We start from the raw sequence: 26158 nt of genomic DNA, 5'->3' as shown, positions 1-26158 counted from the left end.
TTAGTAGTAGTAGCAGTAGTGGTAGTAATAGTAATGATAAATGTTGAGTACTTATTATGGGCTAAGCACTATGTTAAGCGCTATACCTATGTTATTTTAATTCTCAGAAAAATCCCGAGGGTTTTCTTTTAAAAAAATATTTTATTTATTTATTTTTAGAGACAGGAAGGGAGGGGGAAAGAGAGAGAGAGAGAAACAACATTGTGTGGTTGCTTCTCATGTGGCCCCCATTGGGGACCCGGCCCGCAACCCAGGCATGTGCCCTGACTGGAATCGAACCTGCGATGCTTTGGTTCCTAGCCCGCACTCAACCCACTGAGCTACACCAGCCAGGGTGAGGCTTTTCTTATTATAACCATTTTACATGGGAGGAAACCAATCCTCAAAGAGCCTTGTCCCCAAGATGGCACGGCCTGTAGGCGTAGAGCCTGGTTCTCACCCAGGTTTCAGACTCCAACTAAATCAGGGCTGCTTACCCCATGGCACAGCAACCACGGTCATACGGTCCAGATGCACCACGGAGACTCAGGAGTTGGCCAGCCAGCGTCACTCCAGCTCCCACTCACCAGCATTGAGAAATATTGCCTACGACGAGTTAGACAGGTACCTCCCCAGGTGAAGATGTGATGGAGCGCTGGCATGAACGGGTTTCACCACGCAGGAGCAGGAAGTTGGCTAGAAGGGAGGTTACTCCCAAGGCCTGAAAGACCACACTGCAGGTCCTTGGCCCGCCTGGCTCCCCAGGCCAGGCTCGGAAGCACTGCCCAGGGTTCCAGGCTAGAGCCACCTCCTGCCTGTCTTCCCTCTTGTCTTGGAGATGCTAGGAAACTAGAGTCCCCTCAAACACACAGAATTGAATGGGTAGCAAGCAGGTGCCAGGTGAAGCAGGTGCCAGTTGTCTAACCCTCAGAGGCAAGGGACCAGGCAGGACTAGAGGTGCATACTCCAAGTCCAGTGGCTCCCTGTGTATGTGTGTGCGCGCACACACACACACACACACACACACACACACACACACACACACACACACAGTGAGACCGATAACTTCCCCCCTTATGAGATTCCTTTCCTTCTATCCTAATAGAAGTTATTTATAGCTGGGCAGTGTCTACCCAGAAAAAAGACCTCGTTCTATTTAGCGAGGGATCCCAGCCTTCCATTTAGTCAGGGGTGGCCACGTGACTGCATTCTGGTTAATAGATGTACGTGGATGTAGGGATATGTGAACCTTCTAGGTAGGGCTCAGCCGCGCAATTGTTTTGCTCCTTGTGCCACTGACTAAGGTCACCTAGGGGTGTTTGGCTGGAGCATGGATTGGCTCAGAGGGCCCAAGATGGCTTCACTCACATGTCTGGCATCTTAGCGGGAACAGCCAGGGCTGTCAACTAGAGTACCCACATGTGTCCTCTTCAGCATGACGGCTGCAGGAGCATTGCACTCTTACACGGCAGCCCAGGGCTCCAAGAGCAAGTGTTCCGATGACCAAGACAGACACTCCATGGCCTTTTACAGCTGAGCCTCGCAAGTCACTTGATGTTCCTTCTGCTTTCTCTACTGGTCAAAGCGGTTATAAGCCCGCCCAGATTCAAGTACAGGGGACAGAGACCTGTACTTCTTAATGGAAGGAATGTCAAAGAATTTGCAACCTTATTTTAAAAACACAACATCAGCCCTGGACCACTTAGGTCTGCACTTAAAGTCAGAGAAAAAAGAAACTTCTACCTTATTTAAACCACTGTAATTTTGGTTATCTGTCACTCAGCTGAATCCAGTTCCAAGAGAAACACGTATGTACACAGACACATTCACAGTATGAGGCACACATGCAGCCCACAAGATGCAGCAGGTAAGCAGTGTCAGAACGTCACAGGTTTTGGAGTGTTCATTTACTCATTCAAGGTCAGTAGCCGTCTTTTCGCGATGCTCTCATCTCACTTTGCACTTCCCCATCGTAGTGCTTGCCGTGATCTAGTGCGATCATCCATTTTTGATGGTCCACATCAGCCTTGCTCGGTTCTGCTCTTGGACCACAGCTGTCTCGTTCATCACTTAGTATGGAGCACAGGACCTCAATGAATACTGGACCAGTTTCATGTTTCACAGCCTGCCAGTGACACTTCGGGCTGCTGGTGGCAGGAGATGGAGTGGAGAATAGTAAGAGACTTAGGGGTCTGTGAGTGGCTGGAAATGATGGGTCCCTGGACTGAAGCCGCAGCAGTGGGGACAGGGAGGACAGGGAGAGAGCAGAACGTGGGACTGACAGGCCACGTGATATTGGGTGAGAGAGAAGCAGGAGTCAAGACCGGCACCTAGATGTCTATTTTGATCAATGGAGTAGTTAACTGTGGCACCATTTGCGGAGAGAGAAACCGAAAGGGAGGTGGGAGACTCTGGCTGAAGGCACTGAGCTTGGTTTTAGCTATCTGCATTTCAGGTGGCTGGGGGACATCCAGGTGGAGTCATGCAAGAGGCAACTGGACACACAGAGCCAGACAGACCAAAAGACCCATGAGGACATGACCGCAAGTTCAGAAACACTCTCAGGTGCGTGCATTCATTGTTCACCCATGAGTGTCAGAGAAAGCAGGGCCCTGGGGTGGGCACTGGCGGACACCCATTCCCCGCTCCACTGAAACCCGATGTGTCATTTTGAGAACAGGACTGTCTTTCCAGCTCATCGTTTTCTGCTTTGTTGTAAAAATGAGAGGACTGCCTGCAACCTCTGATTCCTTCCAGCTCTCTCATGCTGTGATTCCCAGTCTGCCGCGTGCAGCTTACTATGCTAGACACTGACCTCATTCCTGCTTCTCACGGAAAACCAAATGAACAACAACAACAAAAAGGAGGTCACGGCTGCAGGAGGAGCCTCATGGGCGAACCACACTGTAAGCTCTCCCATTCCAGCCTTTTCTTCCCTCACCCATTCCCCACACCCAGTTCTCTGTCCACCAAGGTCTCCAGGCTCCTCCTGCCCCTCCTGGCCTAACTAACCCTCTCCTCTATTCCATAGAACAACCAGGAAAAGTGTTCTCATTCCTCACATTTGTGTCACACTTTGTATTTCTACTTTTCCAATGTAAATGTTTATTGTGCAGGAAACATGTGGTAGGCAGTGTGCTGGGCTTTGAGGTTCTGGGATGAAGATGATAAGGGCCCTGACCTCCCCACAGCAGGGAAGAGAATTAGCGATGTAAACTGATGCGATACAACACACAGCAACTGTAGGAACTGCATAGAAATCACACAGGGGCTGCAGAGGTAGAGTGTATGTGTGTGTGTGTGTTTAGGAGGGTCTTCAAATCCTGTTAAGATGTCATATAACATCAACAGTGAAAGGGATCTCAATACCAGTTAGTCCCACTCCCTCATTTTATGTGTAGAAACTGAGGCTCAGAGAAGTTAAGTGACTTGTCTCAGGACACACAGCTGATGAGGGTAGCAAAGCCCAGACTGGAATCATATTTCCCTGTCTTCTTCCAGTTCTCATACTGTACTCTTGCCTCCTCATCACACTACCCTCCTAAGATTATTTAATAATAACAATAATAATAATAATAATAATAATAATATCCTAAGCTTTGTAAGTGCTAAGATATAGCCAGGCACCATGCGAGGCTCTCTGCAACGATTCCATGTGTATAAAGTACAATATGGTCAAAATGACTTTAAGGTTAGATTCTCATTTTTCATGCATGGCAACTCTAGGATTGTTTTTATGATCCCCTATTATGAGTATATCGAGTCTTAGGTTGATTGACTTGCTCAATGTCGCCTAGTTAACATGTCAAAAAGTCAGTGTTTGAACACAGGTAGTCTGATTATAGTCATGTTATTTAGAAAAAATCACCTAGCAACTTTGTTTAATATACATTTCCCAGGCGCTACCTCCCAAAAGTCTGATTCTACAGGTCCAGAGTGAGCAAGCTGGAGCCTGCATTTTAACCACGAATGCTAGGTGATTTTGATTTGATGGTCCTCAAATCACACCCTAAAAGCCCCAATTCTCTTGTGCCATTTTTCTAAATTCAGAATTTTCCGGCACAGCTCCTCTCCTTTCTGAGACCCAGGGAACTGTCTGTCCCCTGGGAGCTGGCTTTGGGAGACGAGGAAGGAGGACACTCTAGGGACAGATGTGTGCCCCCTGGTGGTCAGAGACTAGAGGCCAGGAGCTGCTGCTTAAAAGGCCCCTGGTCAACTGTACAAAAGTGAATTTTCCTTGAATTCTGTTCAGCCAGTGTTGCTGAGGTGCCACTATGCGCCAGCATCGAGCCAGTGTACCTCTTGGTACCTCAACGAAAACAGCACCTTTGGGAGCAGAATTCTTCCAGGCAGCTGCTCATTTGTTGTCATCCACTTGTACAAAGACATGCACTTCAAGCTGCAGTTGGACTAATTTCACCTGGTCTAGGGAGTCGTATCTGACAATATATGGCTCTGTAGTTTAGATCTTTAGGAAGGCTGCAAAAGAGGTTTTTGAAAAAAGGTGAGCCCACACTCTGGAACGAGAATACAGCGTATTTGCAGTGCAGCGTGAAGAGCACAGGCTTCGGGTCAGGCTGCCGCTTCGGGCTCGGGGGCCCTGGGCCAGTTATTTCATCTTTCTGGGTTGCAGCTTCCTCATCTGAACATGAAGCAACACTAATACCTGCCTCAGAGGGTTGTAATGAGGACGAAATGGCTTCTTTGAACAGCACCTGGCACATGGTAAAACTTTTTAAAAACTCTAGTAATTTTGATATACTTCATGGTTTTATACCATGGAATATGAAAGGTGTAAATCAGGAGATATGGCATCAATCTTGATTTATTCTCCTTAAAAAAGAACAGTAATAATTCTCAGTCTCATGTAGTTGAGTGGCAAGATCCACTCTGGCTCCAAATCTTCTAATTTGTGTCCAGGGACATGCAAAGTGCTCCACATGTTGGTGGGGGTATGAATTAGACTACTTTGGGAAATCGTTTACAATGTCGACTAAAACCGAGTGTATGAATGACCATGCAATCCTACCCCGAGGTATATTCGCCGCAAAATGCTTACATCTCTTAACCATAAACATATATAAGTATGTTCATCACAATGCCATTTATGGTAGCCCCAAAGTGGGAACTACCCAAGTGTCTCTCAACACTAGAATGAACTGAAAAATCATGGTATTATGGAAGAGAAGAATGCCACATGGCAATGAGAGTGAACAAACTACAAATCCACACAGTGACATGGGAGAATCTCATGAACATAACGATGAGAGAAAGAAGCCAGACCCTGAAGAAAACATACCATATGACTCCATGTGTATAAAGTACAATATGGTCAAAATGGATCTAATGCTGTTAGAAACTGGACTAGCAATGACCATTTGGGAGAAGAGTAGTGTTGCACCTCCAGAGGGTAAGAGGAAGCTTCTGCGGGAGCTGCCAGAAAGTTCTATATGTTGACCGATGTGGCAGTTATACAAGTGTGTGCACTTCATAAAGACTTATAAAACTGCTCACTCATGATTTGTGCACTTTTCTACAAGTATGTTAGATTTCAATAAAAAAGATCACCTAAAAAACTCTTGATAGGTTCTTTGTGATGAGTCGCAGAATACACTCAAACCTCACTTATCACAAACTGAAGCCCAGGGTTCTTCAGGGTGTCAGAATCAGGAATCTAATGCCCCTCTGGGGATGGGAGATGCGACCTCAAGCCAACGATCAGGGACCAGGTTTCCTGCTCAAAGCCGAGAACAAAAGGGCTGCCTTGTAGATAAAACAGGTTCTAGAAAAACTGCACTATTGGGCTGTGCAGCACAGCGAGAGAACTCATCTGCCTGGAGTCTGTGGGTGGAAAAATCAGAAACCTAACACTGCGCTAATCAGGGGGCCATACTTGTTGTTTGAAAACCTTAGTCCAAGAAATCAGCAAACATTGTCCAGAAGTAGTGAAACTCATATAGTACAGCATAGAGAAACACAAAACCCCCTATAGAAATTCCTCCAAAGTCTAGAAAATGAGCAAGAGTCTGCCGCCTGAAAAAAGCAAACAAATAAAGAGGCAAATGTCATGATGGAGAGATGGCAGGTGCAATGAACGATAGAATTTATACCCCAAGATTTGTAGATAAAAGGACAATCTGAAAAAATGTTTCAATTCATGAAACATGAAAGCTAATGAAAAATAAATATGTTTAAAGGGTTCAAATACGTAAAGGAAGAAATAGAATCTATATGATAAGTGAGATACTGTCAGAGGAAAGATGGGGTTGTAAAAGAATCAAAGGGAAATTCTAGAAGTTAAAAACGTGTAGACATTTAGGTTTTGTAAACAGAATTTAAAAGATAGATTAAACAGTTAACTCGACCCTGCCCTTGAGTGAATTAAGTAAGTGGAAGACAAATATAAGGAAATCATTCAAAATGTGGTACAAGAAGATGAGAGACAAAATAAGAAACAGAGAATAAAAGACGTGGTGTGTGGAATGAGAGGCTCCGCATAGGAGCTCAGAGGCAGAAAGTAACAATAATGGAAGAGAGAGGCAGCACAAAAGCAAGTAATGGTGAAGTTTCCTGAACTGAAGAAAACCATGTTTGCCATCTGAAGAAGCATAAGGCCAGAGTAGAATTAAAAAACAAAGCCCATGTTTAACACATCCTGTGGATTGCAGGACACCAAAGATGAATAAAATATCTTAAAAGTTACTAAAAAGAGCCCTGTCTGGTGTGGCTCAGTGGATTGGGCATTGTCCTGCAAACCCAAAGGTCGCTGGTTCGATTCCCAGTCAGGGCACCTGCCTCGGTTGTGGGCCAGGTCCCCAGTTGGGGGCATGCAAGAGGCAACCACACATTGATGTTTCTTTCACACTTTGATATTTCTCACCCTCTATTTCTTCCTCTCTCTAAAAGTAAATAAATAAAATCTTTTTAAAAAAGTTTACTAGAAGGAACAAATTACATATGTAGGAATAATAATCAGAATAATGGACTTCTCATCATTGATGAAGCTTCCAAAACACAATGACATGTTATTATCAAAGTCCCACGAGAAATAACTATCAATCAAGAATTTTATTCCTAGCTATACTTACATACAAAAGTAAGGGAGAAATAAATGGTTTTCAGACACACAAAGATTAAGAAAGTTTATTACTTCTGGAAATGTGCTGGCCAATTATATAGTTATGGAAGATGATTTGACTTTGGGTGGTATGCATACAACGCAATATATAAATCACGTGTCATAAAAATGTACACCTGAAACCTATATGATCCTATGAACCAATGTCACTCTAATAAACTTTATTTAAAAAAAAGAAATTTGGTGCAAGAACTACTAAATGATTACTTTAGTAACAATTAAAACAAATTCAGAAGAAAGGAGTGAAGTACAAGAAGGAATAATAAATAACTAGATTGGTAAATCTAAATAAATCTAAATAAATAAATATTGATTACTAAAAATGTAAAGTAAAATAGTAAAGAACCAAACAGTAACATAGAAGATGAGAATGAATGCTTAGAATTAAGATCTTTATCTTACTGAAAAGGATTGAGAAACTGGATACATTTAAGATTAAAGTGTAATTTTTAAAATACAAGAAACAGAATATATACTTTTCAAACCAGTGAGGGGAAAAAAGATAATTTAAAAATTCAGCCAGTAGGCAAGAACAAAGGAGAAAGGCACAGAAAATCATGAAAATAGGAGACATAAAGGTTGTAAATTTTAGTATGTTCTATATTCTGTAGTCCATACAATGAGTGAACATAATCTACATGTATCAACATGGACAGATTTCAAAAACAGGGGGGAGGTGGGGACTGGTTGAAAGAAGGCGAAGGGCATATGTGAAAGACCCACGGACATGGACAACGGTACGGGGGCTGACTGTGGGGGGGCAGGCTGGGTGGAGGGGGACAAAGGGGGAAAATTAGTACAACTGAAATAGTATAATCAATAAAATATTTAAATTAAAAACATATATAATGTACCTGGCTGGCGTAGCTCAGTGGATTGAGCACGGGCTGTGAACCAAAGTGTTGCAGGTTCAATTCCCAGCCAGGGCACATGCTTGGGTTGCAGGCCATGACCCCCAGCAATTGCACATTGATGTTTCTCTCTCTCTCTCTTTCTCCCTTCCTTCCCTCTCTAAAAAATAAATAAATAAAATCTTTTAAAAAACATATATAATGTTGAAGGAAGAAAGTGATTAGCAGAATTTACATGTTGTGTACATATACATTTATGTATTTACATGTAGATTATTTATGTACTTTTTTACAAAAAACTATATACCTATTTATGTGAGTATGTAGTAAAAATATAAAAACATATATGGAAAGCATATATACCAACTTCAGGATAGTGGTTGCTTCTGAGGAGCCAGAGAGGGGAGTAAGACTAGTGGGAAGTACAAAGGAATCTCCCATTATCTGCAAGGTTGATTTTTTAAAAACCTGAAGCAAATACGACATAATGTTAGCACTCGTTAATTCTAGCCAGTAAGACATGAAGTCTGGATATTGGAGGCTACGGGGAAGTTTTTCTAAACTCTTTAGAAAACCTCAGGAAGCCTCGTTCTTTCTTTCTCTGCTGGTGGATGTGAATGATGAGGCACACAGCCCCCATTGCTACTGGAAAACACCCAACAATCATGAAAGCAACCAGGCTTAAAATGAAGCAAACACTAAAGTCAGTAGAGCAGAGATGGAAAATACCCAGGTCACTGAAACATCACTGAGTCAACTAAGCCTGAAGCTTACCTCACTGCATTATTACTGCTGTTAAGTGAACTAAATGATTTTCTTATTGTCTCAGCCACTTTACATTAGGTTTCCTATTACTTGCAGACAAACTTATAATAACTGATGTAATGGATGGAGAAGAGGGCACATACAGAATTATTAAGAAAGCAGAATTAGCAAGATTTGGCCAAAGGTTGGATGTAACGGTGAGAAAGAGAGAGGAGTTAAGATTGATTCTGAGATTTCTGGCTTGGATAACTAGTATATGATGGTGCCATTTTTGAGACAGGGAAAATCAAAGGAAGGTCAAGTTGAGGGTAGGGGTGACAGTAGAGAGAAACTAAACAGCTTGATTATTATGTTGGTTTTGGGGACTCTTTTGGAAGCCATCTCACTGGAGATGCTCAGCAAGTAGCTAAATACCTAAAACTAGAGTTAAATAGTGAATAACATCCTCCCAAAATTCATGTCCACCAGGAACCTTAGAATGTGGCCATTTTAGGAAACAGGGTCATTGCTGATGACATTAGGTAAATTTAGATGAGCTCATACTGTATCACAGTAGGCTCTAAGTCCTACTGTGGTTGGTGTTCTTATCAGAAGGCCATGTGAAGACACAGACACAGAGAGGAGAGCACCACGTGAAGATGGAGGCAGACACTGGAGCGATGCATCTGTAAGCCAAGGAATGCTAATAACTGCTGACAACTACCAAGAGCTGTGAAACAGGCATGGGACAGTTTCTGCCTCAGGAGGAATCAACACCATGTTTAAGACTTCTGGCCTCAAGAACTGTGAGAGAATACATTTTTGCTGTTTTAAGTCAGGTTTGTGGTAATCTGTACAGTAGCCCTAGGAGCTAATATAAAGAGAGATGTCTGAATTTGAAATATGGATTTATAAGTCATCAGCGTAAAGCCGCTGTTGAAGTCCTGAGAGTAGATGAGATTACCTAAGGAGAGTACGGGATAAGAAGAGGAGAGAGGCCAAGCACGGAACCTGAGGAAGAATGACATGGAAGGAGCAGAAGAGAAAAAGGAACAGACTAAGAAAATTGAGGAAGAGCGGCAGAGAGCTGTGGTCAACCCACAAAAAAGCTGATCGGCCATCCATTATCACACAACGAAACCCATCAGTTGACAATGTTCACCCTGGCATCCAGAGCTTCAGATCAGTTTTTTCCATCAGCTTGTTGTTCCACAGGAAAAGACACTCACAGATCATAACACATTAAAGACTTCAATATTTTAAAGATTTTATTTATTTATTTTCAGCAAGGGAATGAGAGGGAGAAAGATAGGGAGAGAAACATCAATGTTTCAAGAGAAACATGGATTGATTGCCTCTCTCACGCCCCCATCTGGGGATCTGGCCCACAGCCCAGGCATGTGCCCTGACTGGGACTCAAACCGATGACTTTTTGGTTCGAAGGTTGGCGGTCAATCCACTGAGCCACACCAGCCAGGGCATGACTCTAATATTTTAAAAAATCAAAATAAACAGACAAAAGTAAAGGAACCCAAAAGGATTAGAGATAAAATACGGAGCTAAGAAAACATCAAAGAAGCAAAGATATTCTCAGAGACAAAAGAAAATACTGCATCTATGAAACAAGAACCGGATGCGTTAAAAATGAAACAATCAGAGAGAACAAAAATGGGCTCTGGGACAATAAAATAACAAATTTGGTAGAAGAGCTTGTGGTAGACAGACTCACGGCCCTCCAAAGATGTGCTCATTCTGCTCCCCAGAACCTGTGAGTATGATCTCACGTGACAAAGGGACTGCAGATATGATTAAGGAATGTGAGATGGAGAGATTATGCTGGATTATCTAGGTGTGTAAATAAGGGACCTTATGAGGGAAGCAGGCAGGGGAATCAGAGTCAGAGAGAGAGATTTGAAGATGTTTAACTGCTGACTTTGAAGCTGGAGGCTGGGGCCAGGCGCCAAGAAATGCAGACAGCCTCTCCAAGCTGGAAAAGGCAAAGAAACAGATTCCCCCCCAGGAAGGTAGTCCTGTCTCCAGAACCGTAAGGCCATAAATTTGTGTTGGTTAAGCCATTGTGTTTGTGGGAATTGGCTGTAGCAGCAATAGCACACTAATATAGAATTAAAAAATCAAATCAAGGAAATGTCTTAAATGTCGGAACAAAGAGACAAGGAGACATAAAAATAGAAAACAAATATAACACTAGAGTAGCAATTCAGCAGGCTCAGCATCCGATCAATAAAAGTTGCAGAAAAAGAGACATTAATTACAGGAACATTTCCAAGAATTGAAGGACATATCTTTCCTGAGGTTGAAAGAGTCTACCAAATGGCCAGAGAAATAAAGAAAAAAAAAGATTTTCACCAAGGCAGAGCCTCAGGAAATTCAGACAACTGAGGAGAAAAAACATAAATTCAAAAATTTCTAGAAAGAAAAAAAAAGTCTTATACAAAGAATCAGGAATCAAAATGGCATTGCACTTCTCAATAGCAACGCTGCACATAGAAGACAAAGAAGGAATGCCTTCCTGATCTGTAAGGTACTGACTCTCTATACCCAGCCAAACCTTCAATCAAATGTGACTGTACAAAAATGTAGGTCAAAAGACCTAAAAATGTATCTCCACGTGCCATTTCCCAGGTTACTATTAAAAATGTACTTGACTAAAACTAGGAGAGAGAAAGACAGATTCAACTTTGCACACAGCAAAGGGGATTCCTGAAACGCCAGCAAGAGAGGTCTCTGGGCAAGACTAGTACAGCGGCACAGAGGGAGGCGCCTTCAGTCCGGAGCAGAGCAGAGGCTTTCGGGGGAAAAGATGGAGCTGTAGATGACCTGGTAGATGATCTCAAACGAGTGTGTAGAACATGGTTATTAAAGGTGTTTAATTAGGTGCTGCAGAACTGAACCTATGAAAAAACTAGGCAGTTTTTAACTCCAGGAAAAGCAAAACATGGTTCAAGAAAGGAAATATCATGATGCCTTACTTGGTCTAGTAGTAAACAATATTTACAAAGTCACAGAAATGGATTCACTGAATAGGGATTTAAGCAAAAGTTGTAACATCCCTACAAGAGGGTGGGAAAGGAAAGAGCACTAGAATCCTATCTGCCAAGATAGGAAATCAGTACCTAATGTCTAAAATCAATGGAAACCAGAAGAAAAGCTAAAAGAACTGAAAATGTTAACCTCTGGGTAGTGGGGCTGCTGGGTTTATAAAAAATACCTATTATGCATTGCTTATGAATATAGGATTTCTTAAGTAACATATACTTTTATAACAAAATATAGGGGTTACTTTTACAAAGTACCATGGACAAGAGGAGGCTAATTGGTTAAATGAAGTTCCTAGGAAGGAGGAAGCGTTTGTTATCCAGGACAGGAAGTGGTCAACATCTGAGAACGGAGGTGAAGAGGTGAGGGTGGTGGGGAAATAGATAGTGTTGCAGGTACTGCAGGTTCCAGGGGCAGGAAGTTGGGGAAATCCACGCAGGATGAAACAGGATGTAAGGTCTCCTGCTGGGAGTGAAGGGAGTATGGGCGGGTGAGCATATGAAGAGAGCAGTGAAGTAACACACGTATACAACAGGATGTGAACATGGAATTTTGGCTGAGACATTAAAGTGGTAGATATCAGAAACCAAAGTGAGAGGGGGATAAGGGAGGAAAGAAGGGAAAGGGCCTACTTAAAGAACAAGTATAAATGACCCATGGACATGGACAACAGGGTGAGGACTGACTGTGGGAGCAGGGGAGAGCAACGGGGGACAATTTGGACAACTGTAACAGAAAACTGTAAAGAAAAGGGAAAGAAACCAAAGTGAGCTTTGTGACAGATCACTATGCAGAAATTTCAAAGGAGGTGTTTGACAACTGATTTGATGGCTCTTAACCCTCCCTCCGTACTCTACCAGATAAGGAGTTGGAGAGGTCAGAAACAGAACTGTAAAGGTATTTTTAATTTTAATTTTAATTTTTTTATTTTAGAGAGGGGAAGGGAGGGCAGAAGGGAAGGAGAGAAACATCAATACGAGAGAGAAACATCAACAGGTTTGCCTTCTGCATGCATCCCAACCAGACACTGAGCCCACAACCCTGGCGAGTGCCCTAACCAGGAATAGAACCAGCGGCATTTCGGTTTGTGGATCGAGGCCCAGCCAACTGAGCCACACTGGCCAGGGCTATGAGAGTGTTTTTGAAGAAGGCAGTGATACGAACCCCCTTCAGGCAAAGGAGTGAAAGAGTTCCACCACAAGGCAAAGGAAAAGGCTCCAAGAGGCTGACTAGGAAATACTGCTGTGTGCTCCCAACAGTTAGAAACCCAACGGTCAGAAGTCGTCTGGGCAACTGCTGAGGGATGAGGCAAAGTAGAGGAGGCTGAGTAAAAATCAGCCTACACACCAGAATTTGCCCCGGCAAAGTACACGTGTTTCCCCTGGACCAGAGGTGGGTCATGCCTCAGAAGGAATTGGAATGGGGCTGGAGCCGATTTAGTCCACTATGGAGGGTTGATGCATCCTTAGCAGAGTGAAGCTAGAAGCGGACCACCAGGTGCCTAGGGGCTGTAGAAGGAACAGTAGCCATAGTGAAGATGCACAGACCTAGGTCAAGTTTACTGCAGGTGGGGCTCTCCCAAGAACCAGGAAATGCCCACAAGACAGGCAGCTTTGAAGCATAGCCAGGTAGTGTGAAGCCATCTCACCAAGGGACCATCAGGTAAGAAGTGTGCTGCTCTCTTCCTCTCCTGTCCCCTTCAGCCCTGGAAGGATCAGAAACCGGTGAGTAAGCAGGGGAAAGGAAAAAGAGTGCACTTGTCCTGGGTGCAGGCTTTCTGTCTAACGCAGGTCCTACCTGGGGTAGCAGGGAGAAGACTTACCTTTGAATGGAGATGAAAGTTTTGGTTATTACAATGGAATAAACATACTAATTGAAAATTGAGGCTGACCTTTGTGATTTAAAATAACCATCCACTTTTATTACCTAAAAGTGGCCAGAAAAAAAAATCATAGGGGTGCCCAAGTTTACCTCTGGGGCAAGGGAGACAAACTAGCCCCACTGAAAACAGAAAAGGGGCCGAGGAGATGAGAATAATGTTACTTTTGTGTGTTTTTAAAAATATTTTATTTATTTATTTTTAGACAGAGGGGAAGGGAGGGAGAAAGAGAAGGAAACATCAATGTGTGGTTGCTTATCATGTGCCCCCTACTGGGGACCTGGCCTGCAACGCAGGCCTGTGCCCTGACTGGGAATCGAACCAGCCACCCTTTGGTTTGCAACTGGGCGCTCAATCCACTGAGCCATTCCCGCCAGGTCAGAATAAAGTTACTTTTATGGCTACTCCCTGTAGGCCGTGCTCGCTCACACAGGGTGAGGGAGTCCTATAAAAAGCAGAGTAAAGAACACAGATTTTGTTACCAAAGAGAACTGAGTTTGACATCTGGCTCTTCTACTTCCTAGCTGTGTGACCACGGGTAAGTAACATAAGCTCTCTGAGTCTTTTTTCTACTGTAAAATAGGATTAATTAAGCATATCTTAAAGGATTTGGGAGGATAGATAAGATTTGGAAAAACACTTAAAAACTTACTGATTCTCTTCTGTTCTCCACTTTGTTATATATAGGGTGTGGTGGGGTGGGTATGCCAGCGAAGGCTTTCTGAAGATGGCCACTTCTCACACGGTCGTCTCCAGAGGACAGAAGAGAAGCAGATTGGCAGAGGGGCATCACAGGGTGCTCTAGACAGAGGTGGGAGGAGACTAGGGTTGGCAGATAAAACGCAGGGTGCCAAGTAATTTTTTAGTATAAAAATGTTTGGAACCCACTTATACTACAAAATATCCATTGCTTATCTGGAATTCACTCTAAATGAGACGAAGAGTTGGACTGCTCAGCTGTAGTGAAGAGAGTAAGCTGAACGTCACCCAGGAGGGTAAGTTCTGCATCGTACCTATTTTTCTAACAGTTTCATCGAGTTCCAGTTGAGAGGAAATGCAATACTGAAAGATTCAGCCTGAATTGAGTTGAAATGCCCTCCAGCCACTTACATACAGGGGAGGCAGTTTAGGGGGCTGGACCCTAGGACAACAGCACACCGAGCAGGTGGGCACCAGTCTGTGCCTGGAAGCAGAGAATGGATGACTGTAGACAATGTTCAGAAAGAACTGGAGGCTCAAGGTGCCTCCCAAATTCTCTCCCAGAGCTTGTGCCTTCCAGGTCCCTCAGACCCTGGCTCTCCCGTTGTTTAAAGGGATAGCAAAGGACAGGGCAATGAAGAACCCCCAGAAGCAGTTCCTCGTGGGGGAGGTAGGTGCTGGCTGAATGCTGACCAGGCCCTTTGCTTTGTACCCGTCCTGCTTATTCCCAAACAACAGAAGTGCTGCTCAGCCGCCTGGTAAGCCTCATTATGCTCTTGCCACAAAGTGCTGAGTCCAGGGGCTGCCCTGGCCCTGTGACCTCACCCTCCCAAGCTGGGCCTCATCCTGTGAGGCTCCCTGGGCCCAGAGGCAAGGCCAGGGCATTCAAGCCATCCATAAAATTCTACTGAGCATTTACCATGCTTGGCATGTATGTAGCCCTAGTCAGTGGGTCAGGTAGATATTATTGTCCTACCTTGTGCCAGAGAGACGAGGTTGCCCAGAGGAAAGAACACGTATGGGCTTTGAGTCAGATAGACATGCATTCAAGTCCCTGCTTGGTCGGTTTCCTGGCCCAGATCTTGGCCACTGAGAACCTCAATCAACTCATCCTTAAAATGGGTGTAGTAATAACCTACTGCACTTCGTGGAGTTGTGAGGATAAAGGAGCCACCGTGTGGTTCACAGTAAATGCACAGTAAGCTGTAGTTACTGTTATTAAGGGTAAACTGGGGAGACCCAAACCCTGCTTGGGAGAAGGGATTCCAACGAGCTGGTCGTTCCCACTTCCGTTGTTTGGGAATAAGCAGGACGGGTACAAAGCAAAGGGCCTGGTCAGCATTCAGCCAGCACCTACCTCCCCCACGAAGAACTGCTTCTGTGGGGTCTTCATTGCCCTCATTCCCACTCTGGGAGTTGCTGCGTCCCGACTTTCCTGGGAAGAGGTGGTGGTGGGGCTGGACGTAACCAACATGGAACAAGTGAAGCACCTGTTCCAGACGTCAGAGGGGGAGTCCTCTAGAACTTGGTTAAAAACCATATTGAGGAGCATGATGGTTAGCACTGAGATCTGGTCATCTTTTTCCAACTTCCATAGGCTTAAAGCAACTGAGAAAAGTGGAGGAAAGACAGGCGGGGCTGCTTATGACTCTGGGCATATTTGGTGGATATTGGTAAATTGTTTGCACAATAATACTGACCCCCCCACCCCCACGAACACACAAAATAGTTTTATTCATGTGTGTTTGGGCTTTGCAATTGAACATAGAAAAGCTTTACTTTTCTGCAAAAATTAAAAAGGGGCTCCATCAGCCTTCACTGGACTAACTCCCAGTGGGGCGCAGAGCTCCCAAACTGAAATGCTGAGAGTGTACAAAGCACAGACACAACACAAGCAGCTGAGTGTGGCTGGGGAAGCAAGGACTACGTCATGTGCCCACAGAGCCACAAAACCCCAGCATGGGATATCAGTAATTTATTCCAAACATATTTACTGAGCCAGGAGTTATGCTCAGAGCTGAAGATATAATGATGAACAGGGTAGATGAAGCCCCTCACAGCATGAAGTCTAGAGAAAGCAGCAGATAATTAAGCAGTCAGTTTCTTTATTTTCAAAAATAACTTTATTTTGATATGAAATGTTTATGTCATTCAAAACTCAAAAAGTACAGAAAAATATATAGTGAAAAATTTTATTCTATTCCTGAGCCCCAGATGCCTTAATTCCCCTTCTTGGAACCCAGTATTTCTAGTTTCTTAAGTAATCTCTGCAGCATGATCCATGCAATAACTGGAGAAGTACAGGATTCCAGGAGAGCTCACTGCAGGGGGACCTGAGCCAGTCTAGGGATTAGGGAGTGAATGAATGAACAAATGGCCAACTAAGTGTTTCCTGAAGACCCCAGTTCTAAGTGGAGGAAGAGAACAGATGAGGAAGAACACCAGCTGTAGACAGCTGATGCCTTGAGCCCTTGCACAGCCACCAGCTGGCCAGAGCCTGTCATGATCATCCCCAAGGCAATTCTGTCCCTTGCCAGCCATTGACCCAGACATCACCAATTTATTAAGCTGCAGAAATGTCCTGGGGTGGTTCACAGCGCTTAGCATCAGACCTGTGCATTCGGAATATTCTGCCCAAATCTATGAATACTTGTGCACATACCAGAATTTGCCCCCTGAATTTTGGTTCTGAGAATGGGGCTCTGGCAAACTTTGAGTCACAAGTTAGAGAGATTGGCAGAGGGATTAGGAGAACTGTACTGGGAAAAGTTTCTTCTCTCCAAGCTACTATCAGGCTTTCTATGATATCTGTCACCAAAAGGAGAGTAGAATAACAAGTAATAATAAGCTAACAATGTGTCAGACAGATATCTTTTTTCTCGGAGTTGGGAGAGGCTGAGTAGTTTTCTCAAAGTCACCCAGACAGGGGAGCTGGGATTCGAACTTACATTTCCCAAGCTCAGACCCCCACCCCGCCCCACCCACTGCATCCCAACCCTGCTACTCACACCAGCTGTGATGCTTCAACAGCACATCCTCTCCGTCAGGACTCCGGGGAAAGCCCATGATTCCCCTACAATACCCTCACCAAGTGCCCTGAACTTCCAGAGAGAAATCTTTTTACCCATTTTAAGGTACTATATAGGTACAGTACCTTTGGTCTCTGAGACTGCCAAGGGCTTGAAGCAGTATGTTAAAAACCTAAAAAGATTTACTGACTCCAAATTTTTAAAAGAAAATTGCAAAATGAAAATAAATAATGAAATAGCTACAGGGAAAGTCATGTCTTCTAGTCAACCATAATTGATTTAACTCTTACATGTTTATATATAAATACAGTATGACAAAGATTCCCAAGAACAGAGTGAACTATTTTTTTCTTTAAATTTTTTTTTAAATTTATTTATTTAGAATAGCCATGGGGATGTAAAGTGCAGTATAGGAAATGGAGTAGCCAAAAAGCCTACACATGACCCATGGACATGAACAAGGGTGGGGGGATTGCCTGAGGGACTAGGGGGTGCTGGGTGGAGGGGGCAAAGGGGGAAAAATTGGGACAACTGTAGTAGCATAATCAATAAAATATAATTTAAAATAAAATAAAATTTATTTATTTTTAGAGAGAGGGAAAGGGAGGGAGAAAGAAGGGAAAGAAACATCGATGTGAGAGAGACACAGCAGTCATTTGGGGTAGGTACCAAACCTGCAACCCAGCCATGTGCTCTGATAGGGAATCGAACCGGCGACCTTTCACTTTATGAGACAATGCCCAACCAACTTAGCCACACCAATCAGGGCCTATTTTTTTCTTAATGAAGTTCAGAATTGTAATAATCCTTCACATTTTTTAATAACAAAGACAAACACTTTCCTATACGAGAAGTGAGGTGCATTTTCATGTGTTTGATATGACATGGGGTCTTAGGAAGGGCCTGGGGTGGTGTGAGGAATCTGGAGAGGGACAGGGGACAAGCACTCATGCAGAGACCTGGACTCACCTCCCGGCTGCTCTGAGATGAAGACCAGCAGCTGAGGCCTGCAGCTACCAGCCTTACCCACAGTTTGCACAGCAGTGGGACTTCTCTGGATTTCTGTTTCCCTAGTTTAAACAAAGGCCTGAGGGATGCCTGCCCAGCGGGCTGAGCCACCAAAGAAAGCTCTGGGGATCAAGGAGAACAAAAGCAGAGGGAATGAAGAGTGCTGACAGAGCCAGAGGCCATGAGCCTGCAGGGCTATAAAGAGCAGGGCCACAGAGAAAGTGGCACCAGATGGAGACCCAGACTGTGCAGCAGGAGCTGGGTGAGTAAAGTCCCGAAGGGTGCTCTGGCCCTTCCTCTCTTTCCCCTGCAGAGTTGGGCCCAGGAGAGGACTTCGTTTTCATGCCTTGTGGTCAGAGCCTCCTAGGATGGCTGGAGGAGTGGGGAACTCTGCATGGAGGCAGCCTGCTCTTGTCACCCCAGCAGTAGTCACTAATATGGCAATAAACCACTTCCCTAGTCATCGTGGCTCCAATAAATGACAGGCTCCTGGAGCACAAAGAGAAAGTATGGGGGCAGGAGATGGGAAATGCTTATTCAGAGGTTCAGAATGGAAGGATAGATCACAGAATTCATATGCATTAGTCCCTGGGCCTGATACCAGTCAGAGGGAAGGGCCATGAATGGCTGTTCCACCTACCTGTCTTCTTTCTCCCCTCCCTCCTCCCTTATCTTTCTCTTCTTTATTCCTCCCACCATCTTTTCTTATCTACCTAATCTCTATGAGTCTCAGTACCCTCATCTGTAAAATGGGGATAATGATAGTACTTATCCTATAGGTTGGTTGTGGAAACCAAATGTATTAATGCTTGTAGAGCATTTAGGACAGGGCCTGGCCCAGACTGAGCCATTGTTGAGTGTTAGCTTTTATTATCCTCTTTTCTTCCTCTTCCTCACTCTCCTTCAATAAGTCTTTTTCAACGGCACCTCTACCAACCTCCCAGTGAACTCAGCTTGGTGCTACAACACTCACTCAGGAGACCCAGGCCCTGCCGTTGAGATGTTCACCAGGACATAGTCAATAGGAACACAGAGCAATATTGTGACGGATGCTAGAAATCAGGAAAGAAAGTAAGTCATTGCAGGCTGGGGAAAGCAGCAAAGCCCCTGAGGAGCTGGGTGGGTTGAGAAGACAGAGAAGTAGGGAGGGGATGGTAGCATGGCCGCGCACAGCCAGTCAGTTTGAGGGCCGTGAAGAGCTAGATGAGGGTGAGACCACACACTGAGGGGTCTGAGCTAGATGGTTGCCAGGGGCTACATACTGGAGTACGTAAGATTGGGGCAATGCTGCCACCTGTAGGGGGTACCTGGAGGCAGGCAGGTAGATGAGAGCTACATTTATCGAGATCACCATGCACGTGCAGGGTTTACCTGCTTTATTGCTTTTGATCCTTATAATAACTCTGCACGTAGAAGCTTCACTGATGGACGACAACAGAAACTCAGCTAGTGAGAGGCAGAGCCAGGCTCCCAACCAAAGTCTGTCTACCGGACTTGAGCCTTCTTTTTTCCCCTGTGCTCCGTCACCTCATCTCCCACCCCAGAGGTCAGGTCATTGGTGTGTGTTCTGTCTTCCAGAAACACTTCCAACCAGCAAGATGGCTCAAACCAACCCCATGCCAGGGTCTGTGGGGCCATGGAAGGTAAGCCTACCCCCATCACATGGAAAATTGAGGAATCGAACAGGTTAGTATGTAGATATTGCCACAGCTCAGGCCGTGCTTTTCTGTGAGATAGTGACTGACCAATAAAACATCAATTCATAGGGAAAGGGCCCAATCAAGGTCCATATAAGCTCTCAGAAGTGATCTCTCAGGATGTCCCATTTGGACAGAAGGATGACCCTGGGACCCCATGATTGATGGGAGATGACACCTACTTTTCCGGTTCAACTCTCCTCCGCACTGCTAAAATGATCTTAAAATTGAGACCCCAGAGTATATTATACTGCGGAGAAACTCAGAGCCCAGACATGAAGAGAGATTGGCCACCAGATCCCAGATAAGTAGCAGGACTCAGGTCTTCTGACTCCTGTCCTGAACTTGGCTGTAACTACTATCTGAAGTGGCTGATTCTCAGGTTTCCCTCAATACCTCTCTCCTCTTCGTTCAATCAACTCTGAGGCCAGTACACACCTTTGGGAGTTGTCCTGTAGCCAGGTTCAAGAACCCCAATTCAAGGCATAGAAGGGGTTTATTACAATTCTCTGTCTTAGGATCCTAAAGAAAGTGAGGCCAGAGAAGATATGTGATAATCCATAGGGAGCCCCTGGGACTCCCAGAATCCTGGCCCCTGGATTGCAGGAAGCATGATGAATAAGAGTCCTTGAGTCCCTGGTCTATTCACTGGACCAGCTATCTTTCCTAGCAGACCATTCCTATCATAAACCAATCTCCCACACCTCATGCATAGCCTGGGCATGTGAACACCACCAACCAACCAATGGTATGAATTCAAACCCTTCCTTCCCTATCTATATTGGAAGAGACCTCATCAGGCATCCTGGGCTGCAGCTAGTGATGGAAAACACAGGGTCGGACACAAGCTAAGCTGTTAACCAGGGCCTCTGTTCTTCCTGAGGTACCACATTCTGGCTCTCTTTTTCCATCCCATCTCATTTCAGATAACCGTCTACGACCAGGAGAACTTCCAGGGCAAGAGGATGGAGTTCACCAGCGCCTGCCCAAACGTCTCCGAGCGTAGTTTTGATAATGTCCGATCTCTCAAGGTGGAATGTGGCGCGTGAGTATGAACTTCAGCAGAACCTCAGGCCCCTTATTTCTAGTCCCCTCAGACATGGGACCAATAAAGGTGGAGGATGGGAAAGAAAAATGTTCCCCCAGACTCTAATCATTTCTGCGAGAGAGGCTCCACTACTGATGTAACTTCAAAAGAAATCACCACACATGCAATTTAGTAACTCAAAGGGCTAGAAAGAACATGAGGTTCTTAAGTGACTTGGTACTAGATTTGGGGGGTCTTAAAGAAATATTTATATCATGGGTTGGGGCAGGGACAGTCATCAGATCTGTGCTTCTGGAACCCATAGGTTGCTACTTAGGATATCCTTCGGAACAGCCACAGCACCCTTGAGTTTTTCTTGCCTGCAGAAAATAGAGGAAGCAGTCAAGATACCACCTCTTTCCAACTACTCCCCTCCTGCATGTCCCAGAGCAGACATCACTAGCTAATTCCTCTGTGTGAAAAGGAACTCAACCACAGGACTTCAGAGTCATGCTGGTTCATATTCAGTCTTCCAGGAATTTCCTGGTGGTGGTGAATCTCACTGGTGAGGAAGACCTTCTTTCTTTGTCTTCTGACTCTTGGCAGCACAGCTGAGGTCTTTACCACCAGCCAAAAGAAAAGACTTCTTTTGGTCTAAGCAGTTGCTCACCACCAAAAGTGAGCTCTTTAACCTTTTAAAAGGAATACTACTGTAAGGTGTTGTAAGTAAATGAGGTCTGGTTGTGAAAAATTGACCTGAAGGGTTTTATAAATAAGATATAGGTATGCGACAGGAGGAAAAGGAATCCACAAAGTGGCAAGGAAACAAGAGACTGGTAATCCATCAGCTGCCTATTCAACCCTTTGCTTCCTTAGGTTTGGCTGGAGCCAAAGCAATAGTCAGTCAGTCACTTTATCCTGAACCTGGAGCTCCAAGTAGAGAATAAGGTAACTTGGAGAGAAAAGAAATTTAACTTTAGACTGACTTTAGTAATACACATTACTCAAGCCAATGAAGTAGACCCTTTCAGTGGATAATACCAAAACAAATACCACATTTATAAACCTGCTTAGTGCAGCTGCCAGCTCATTTCCTACTTCACATGATAAGTGTATTTCTTCACACGGCTCTATCGGAATTGGCTTGGTATTTTACCCCACTATTAACATCTAAAACCAAAGGTGCCTTCTTCCCTGAAGCCAGGTAGACTCTGAATACCACGAACAAACACCACTAACTGTCTTTGGCAGCTGGATTGGTTATGAGCATACCAGCTTCTGTGGGCAGCAGTTTATCCTGGAGAGAGGAGAATACCCTCGCTGGGATGCCTGGAGCGGTAGCAATGCCTACCACATTGAACGTCTCATGTCCTTCCGCCCCATCTGTTCAGCTGTGAGTGTCTGAAATTTTCACTTCTGTACATGTGGGGAATGTGGTAGGAAGAAAAGTTAAAAAAAAAAAAAAAGAAAACCACTGGTCCACTGGTCTAAGTTTGCCATTTGATTTTTCTCTACTAGATGGTAATTTCACTAAGGTCAAAGTAAAGGCCTTCCTATTTATAGGTGGCAGGAAGTGGATACTGAAGAGCCCAGATCTTCAAAAGTACAGTTAGTGAGGGCCTTGTAAAAAACTAAATCATTGGCCAGTTAATATTCAATCTGTGTAACATTTTACCCAGAAACATATAAGTACTGATGTAACCCTTCAATAAGCGGGATAACTGAAGAAACAGACAAGTCTTCCAGTGTCTCTTACTTTTGATTCGTTGTAAACTTCTGGTTTCTAATACTAAGCATTATCCATTTCTGCACCAGAATAGGATGCTTCTAAAGTCCTTGGAGAGTTCAAGCCGAAGTAGGGTGATCAAAGGTTTGTTGAAAATGATCCCTACATTGGGAGAGTGAGGTTGAGCTACCACCTTTCCAAATATTCCTCTATATCATGTGATTTTCTCACGATTTTAGTTAATGAACTCATCTTAGCTTGAAATCCTACCAAAATTCAAGTAGTAAAGAAAGTAACCTAAACAGTTATAGGTCAAAATGTACTGCTTTATCTGGGTATATTTGCACCTCACTTTAAGTCTGCATTTCTCCTAAGTATTTTTCAAACTCTCGAGTTTGGAAAATAATGTACACCAGTAACCCATGCTCTACTCAGATACAGAACAATTCCAACACCCCATAAATTTCCCTGATATGCCTTTCCAATCAATTATTCTTCCCCCCATTCTACCAAGAGGGTTAGTTTTGACTGTTTTTGTACTTCATACAGATTAGTCTCTGCCTTCTTAATGCTTGTGTAGTGTTCATATCCCCTACTTTAGGTTACTTTCAACACCTTCCAACTCATGAGCTTCCTTTCCTTATTTATTTGTGGGATTTTTCCACATTAGCGAATCCCTTGGTTGGTTGTGTGCTGCAAGTAATTTTTTCTTTCTGCTATAGTCTCATTAGTCTTTTGCTGCTCCATGGTATTCTATCAACTGTTCATTTTCAATGTTACAGTATTAAACTGGATTAAACAGGATTGTGGGTAAATGTTTCTTATAAATCTCCATATTGCCTGAAATATTTTTACATCAACAATCATGTACTTCCTTCTGTAAATCAGGAGTGTTTTGATTTTGAAAAATATAAGTACAAAATTAAGTACTAAACTTAAAATTTCTGGATTACAGAATCATAAGGAGTCCAAGATTACCATCTTTGAGAAGGAAAACTTTATTGGGCGCCAGTGGGAGATCTGTGATGACTACCCCTCCTTGCAAGCCATGGGTTGGTTCAACAACGAAGTCGGTTCCATGAAGATACAATCTGGGGCGTAAGTGCACAAACCGCATTGGATCACATTTCAAAGTAACTATTGTAGGTGTAAACCTTGTGAATATTAATATATCAATGGTCATACCTTACTAAATTTCGTACCTCAACATCATATTGGTACGGCTGTCACAATCTAGTTATTAGTAATTTTGAATCTCAAATTCTTGCCAACTCAAGGTCAGTGGTTTTTTCGCCTCAGTCTATGGAACCATGTGTTGATTATACTCTTACACCTTCTCTCATAAGCAAGGTTACTTTTCAGCTAATTATAGCCATGTTATCCTCACAAATGGTGCCTGTTGTATTTTCTAAGCCTAAAAGCATACCATACCAATTGTACTGAAGCTGTTTTGGGGTGTTGACCAGTTCCTAACTAGTTTAATAGTCCAATGTGCTTTGGATTTTCTAGCTGGGTTTGTTACCAGTATCCTGGATATCGTGGCTATCAGTATATCTTGGAATGTGACCATCATGGAGGAGGCTATAAACACTGGAGAGAGTGGGGTTCTCACGCCCAGACTTCCATGATTCAATCGATTCGCCGTATCCAACAGTAGTGGATTAAAAGCTCCAAGAGAAGTCAAGCATGAAACCTTGCTAAGCAACCCAGAATGACTTTTATGTTCCTCTCACAGACACTGCTTCCAAATGTTAGCTGAAATCCACAATAAATGTCATTAAAAAAAAAAAAGGTGTAGACTGAATTAGCATGGTTCATATAAATCACTTAGGTGGGTTTCAATAAAACCCCAAATTCCCTTTTGCGATTTTGCAAGTCCCTAACTAGCCCAAGCTCAATTACTCCCTATCTCAAATAACATTAAAGCAATAACTGAAATGTATCAGTCTATGCAGTGACAGACACAATTTTGGTAAATGTTTCTGCCAGCACTTTTTAAAAAAACTTGGTGATAAATCAATGCTAACCAAACTTAGGAAGTTTCTCAAATATGCATTACCATATATTTCTAAATAAACTTATGAATAAATCCAGAATCTCAGCAACTTATTTTGGTTGCTTAATTGCTTAGCTCAATTTTGGCTTTTTATTTTAATTGGAAGAACATAAGCCTCAATGTCATGTAAAAAGGCAAGATAGTTGTTCTCACAGCTGATTTTTCAATAAACATGCCATTCCTAAGCACCTTAATAATGTGGACGATTTTTAAAAAAAACCATGACACATGACCATGGCATATTTAAGACTTGAATTTATATATTTCACCCTTTGTAAACATATCGTTATCAATGTCACAATGTTAACTTAGTTTTCTGTAAATTTTGTTAAAGCACACAAAAAAACACAAACACTTCAGAAACTTTAAAATTTTTTATTCAACAATGTACACTTATTGTCTCAGTTGGATCTACAAAGTTCTCAAGTTTGTTTTTCTGATAAAATAAGTAAATCTTGGTATGGATGTAGAGTGTTTGTAATTTATATTTTTAAAACACTGAACGTGAAGTAAGACATCAATAAAGGAAGATCATCACGTAACTGACACTTCCTCAGAATCCATATCAGAAACAGCTATGGCAAATATCTAAGCATTTAGCAAAAGGGTCAATTTCTGGCCACTATTCTTTTACCTAGAAAAAGCCTATCTTTTTAACTGGGCAAAAGAAACACTGAAAAAACTTAATTGGGAGAAAGAAAAACATCTTCTAACTTAATTGTAGTCCACTAACTAACCTTTCCCCAGATTAAGAGGTAACTCAGCTCTTAAATGCTGATGCACAACACAGAAATTTTGCTCCTCCAGTATGATCTAAGACTGAACAGAAGTGAACTACTGACAGATACTGAGAAGCCAGAGCCATCTAAGATAATGCTACACTCCTGCATTTATGTCTTTTAAGGCCATGCATGCATTATTGGCCACCTTTCGCGCCTTGACTAGTAGACTGTTTTTAACTGCCACTTTTGGTGCGTGAAGATACAGAAGGGTTTTGCTGTGTTTTCAAAGTCAACAATATACACCAAGAGCACACCTGGTGACAAAGAAGTAACACTCTCCTATACACAGGAAAAAGCTGTAAAACAAGGATTTCTTTTATATCTAGAAGCATGGGGAAAATACCATTAGTATTATTTTCTACTTAAACTTATTAGCCTCTTCTACAAAGGTCCTGCAAAGATTATAAAACAATCTTTTAAAAGATGATTGACAAAACCTGGCAGTACATCTACACAATCTTTTAAGTACACATACATGGGAAGTAA

At 43.3% G+C, this 26158-nt stretch overlaps 1 protein-coding gene across 2 annotated transcripts; it reads left to right on the top strand.

Annotated features, from left to right (window-relative positions):
• The first annotated feature begins 18564 nt into the window (after positions 1 to 18564).
• On the top strand, positions 18565 to 24935 carry CRYBA1 (crystallin beta A1). 2 transcript variants are annotated; one of them, XM_045837364.1, is made up of 7 exons: positions 18616 to 18646; positions 19296 to 19455; positions 19963 to 20027; positions 21008 to 21126; positions 22360 to 22501; positions 23790 to 23932; positions 24344 to 24935. In XM_045837364.1, the coding sequence occupies exons 2-7, from the start codon at positions 19434 to 19436 to the stop codon at positions 24489 to 24491; spliced, it is 639 nt and encodes a 212-aa protein (XP_045693320.1). In that variant the 5' UTR covers positions 18616 to 18646; positions 19296 to 19433; the 3' UTR covers positions 24492 to 24935. The 2 variants fall into 2 exon arrangements, with proteins under 2 accessions (XP_045693319.1, XP_045693320.1); XM_045837363.1 differs by lacking the exon at positions 19296 to 19455 and having other exon boundaries at positions 18565 to 18646.
• The last annotated feature ends 1223 nt before the right edge of the window (positions 24936 to 26158 follow it).

This window comes from Phyllostomus hastatus, unplaced genomic scaffold (genome assembly GCF_019186645.2).
Source record: "Phyllostomus hastatus isolate PE091 unplaced genomic scaffold, TTU_PhHast_1.1 phas_contig_210, whole genome shotgun sequence".
NCBI lineage: Eukaryota > Metazoa > Chordata > Mammalia > Chiroptera > Phyllostomidae > Phyllostomus > Phyllostomus hastatus.
Note: the sequence above shows the minus strand (reverse complement) of the source record. Positions and strands in the feature narration are given on the sequence as shown.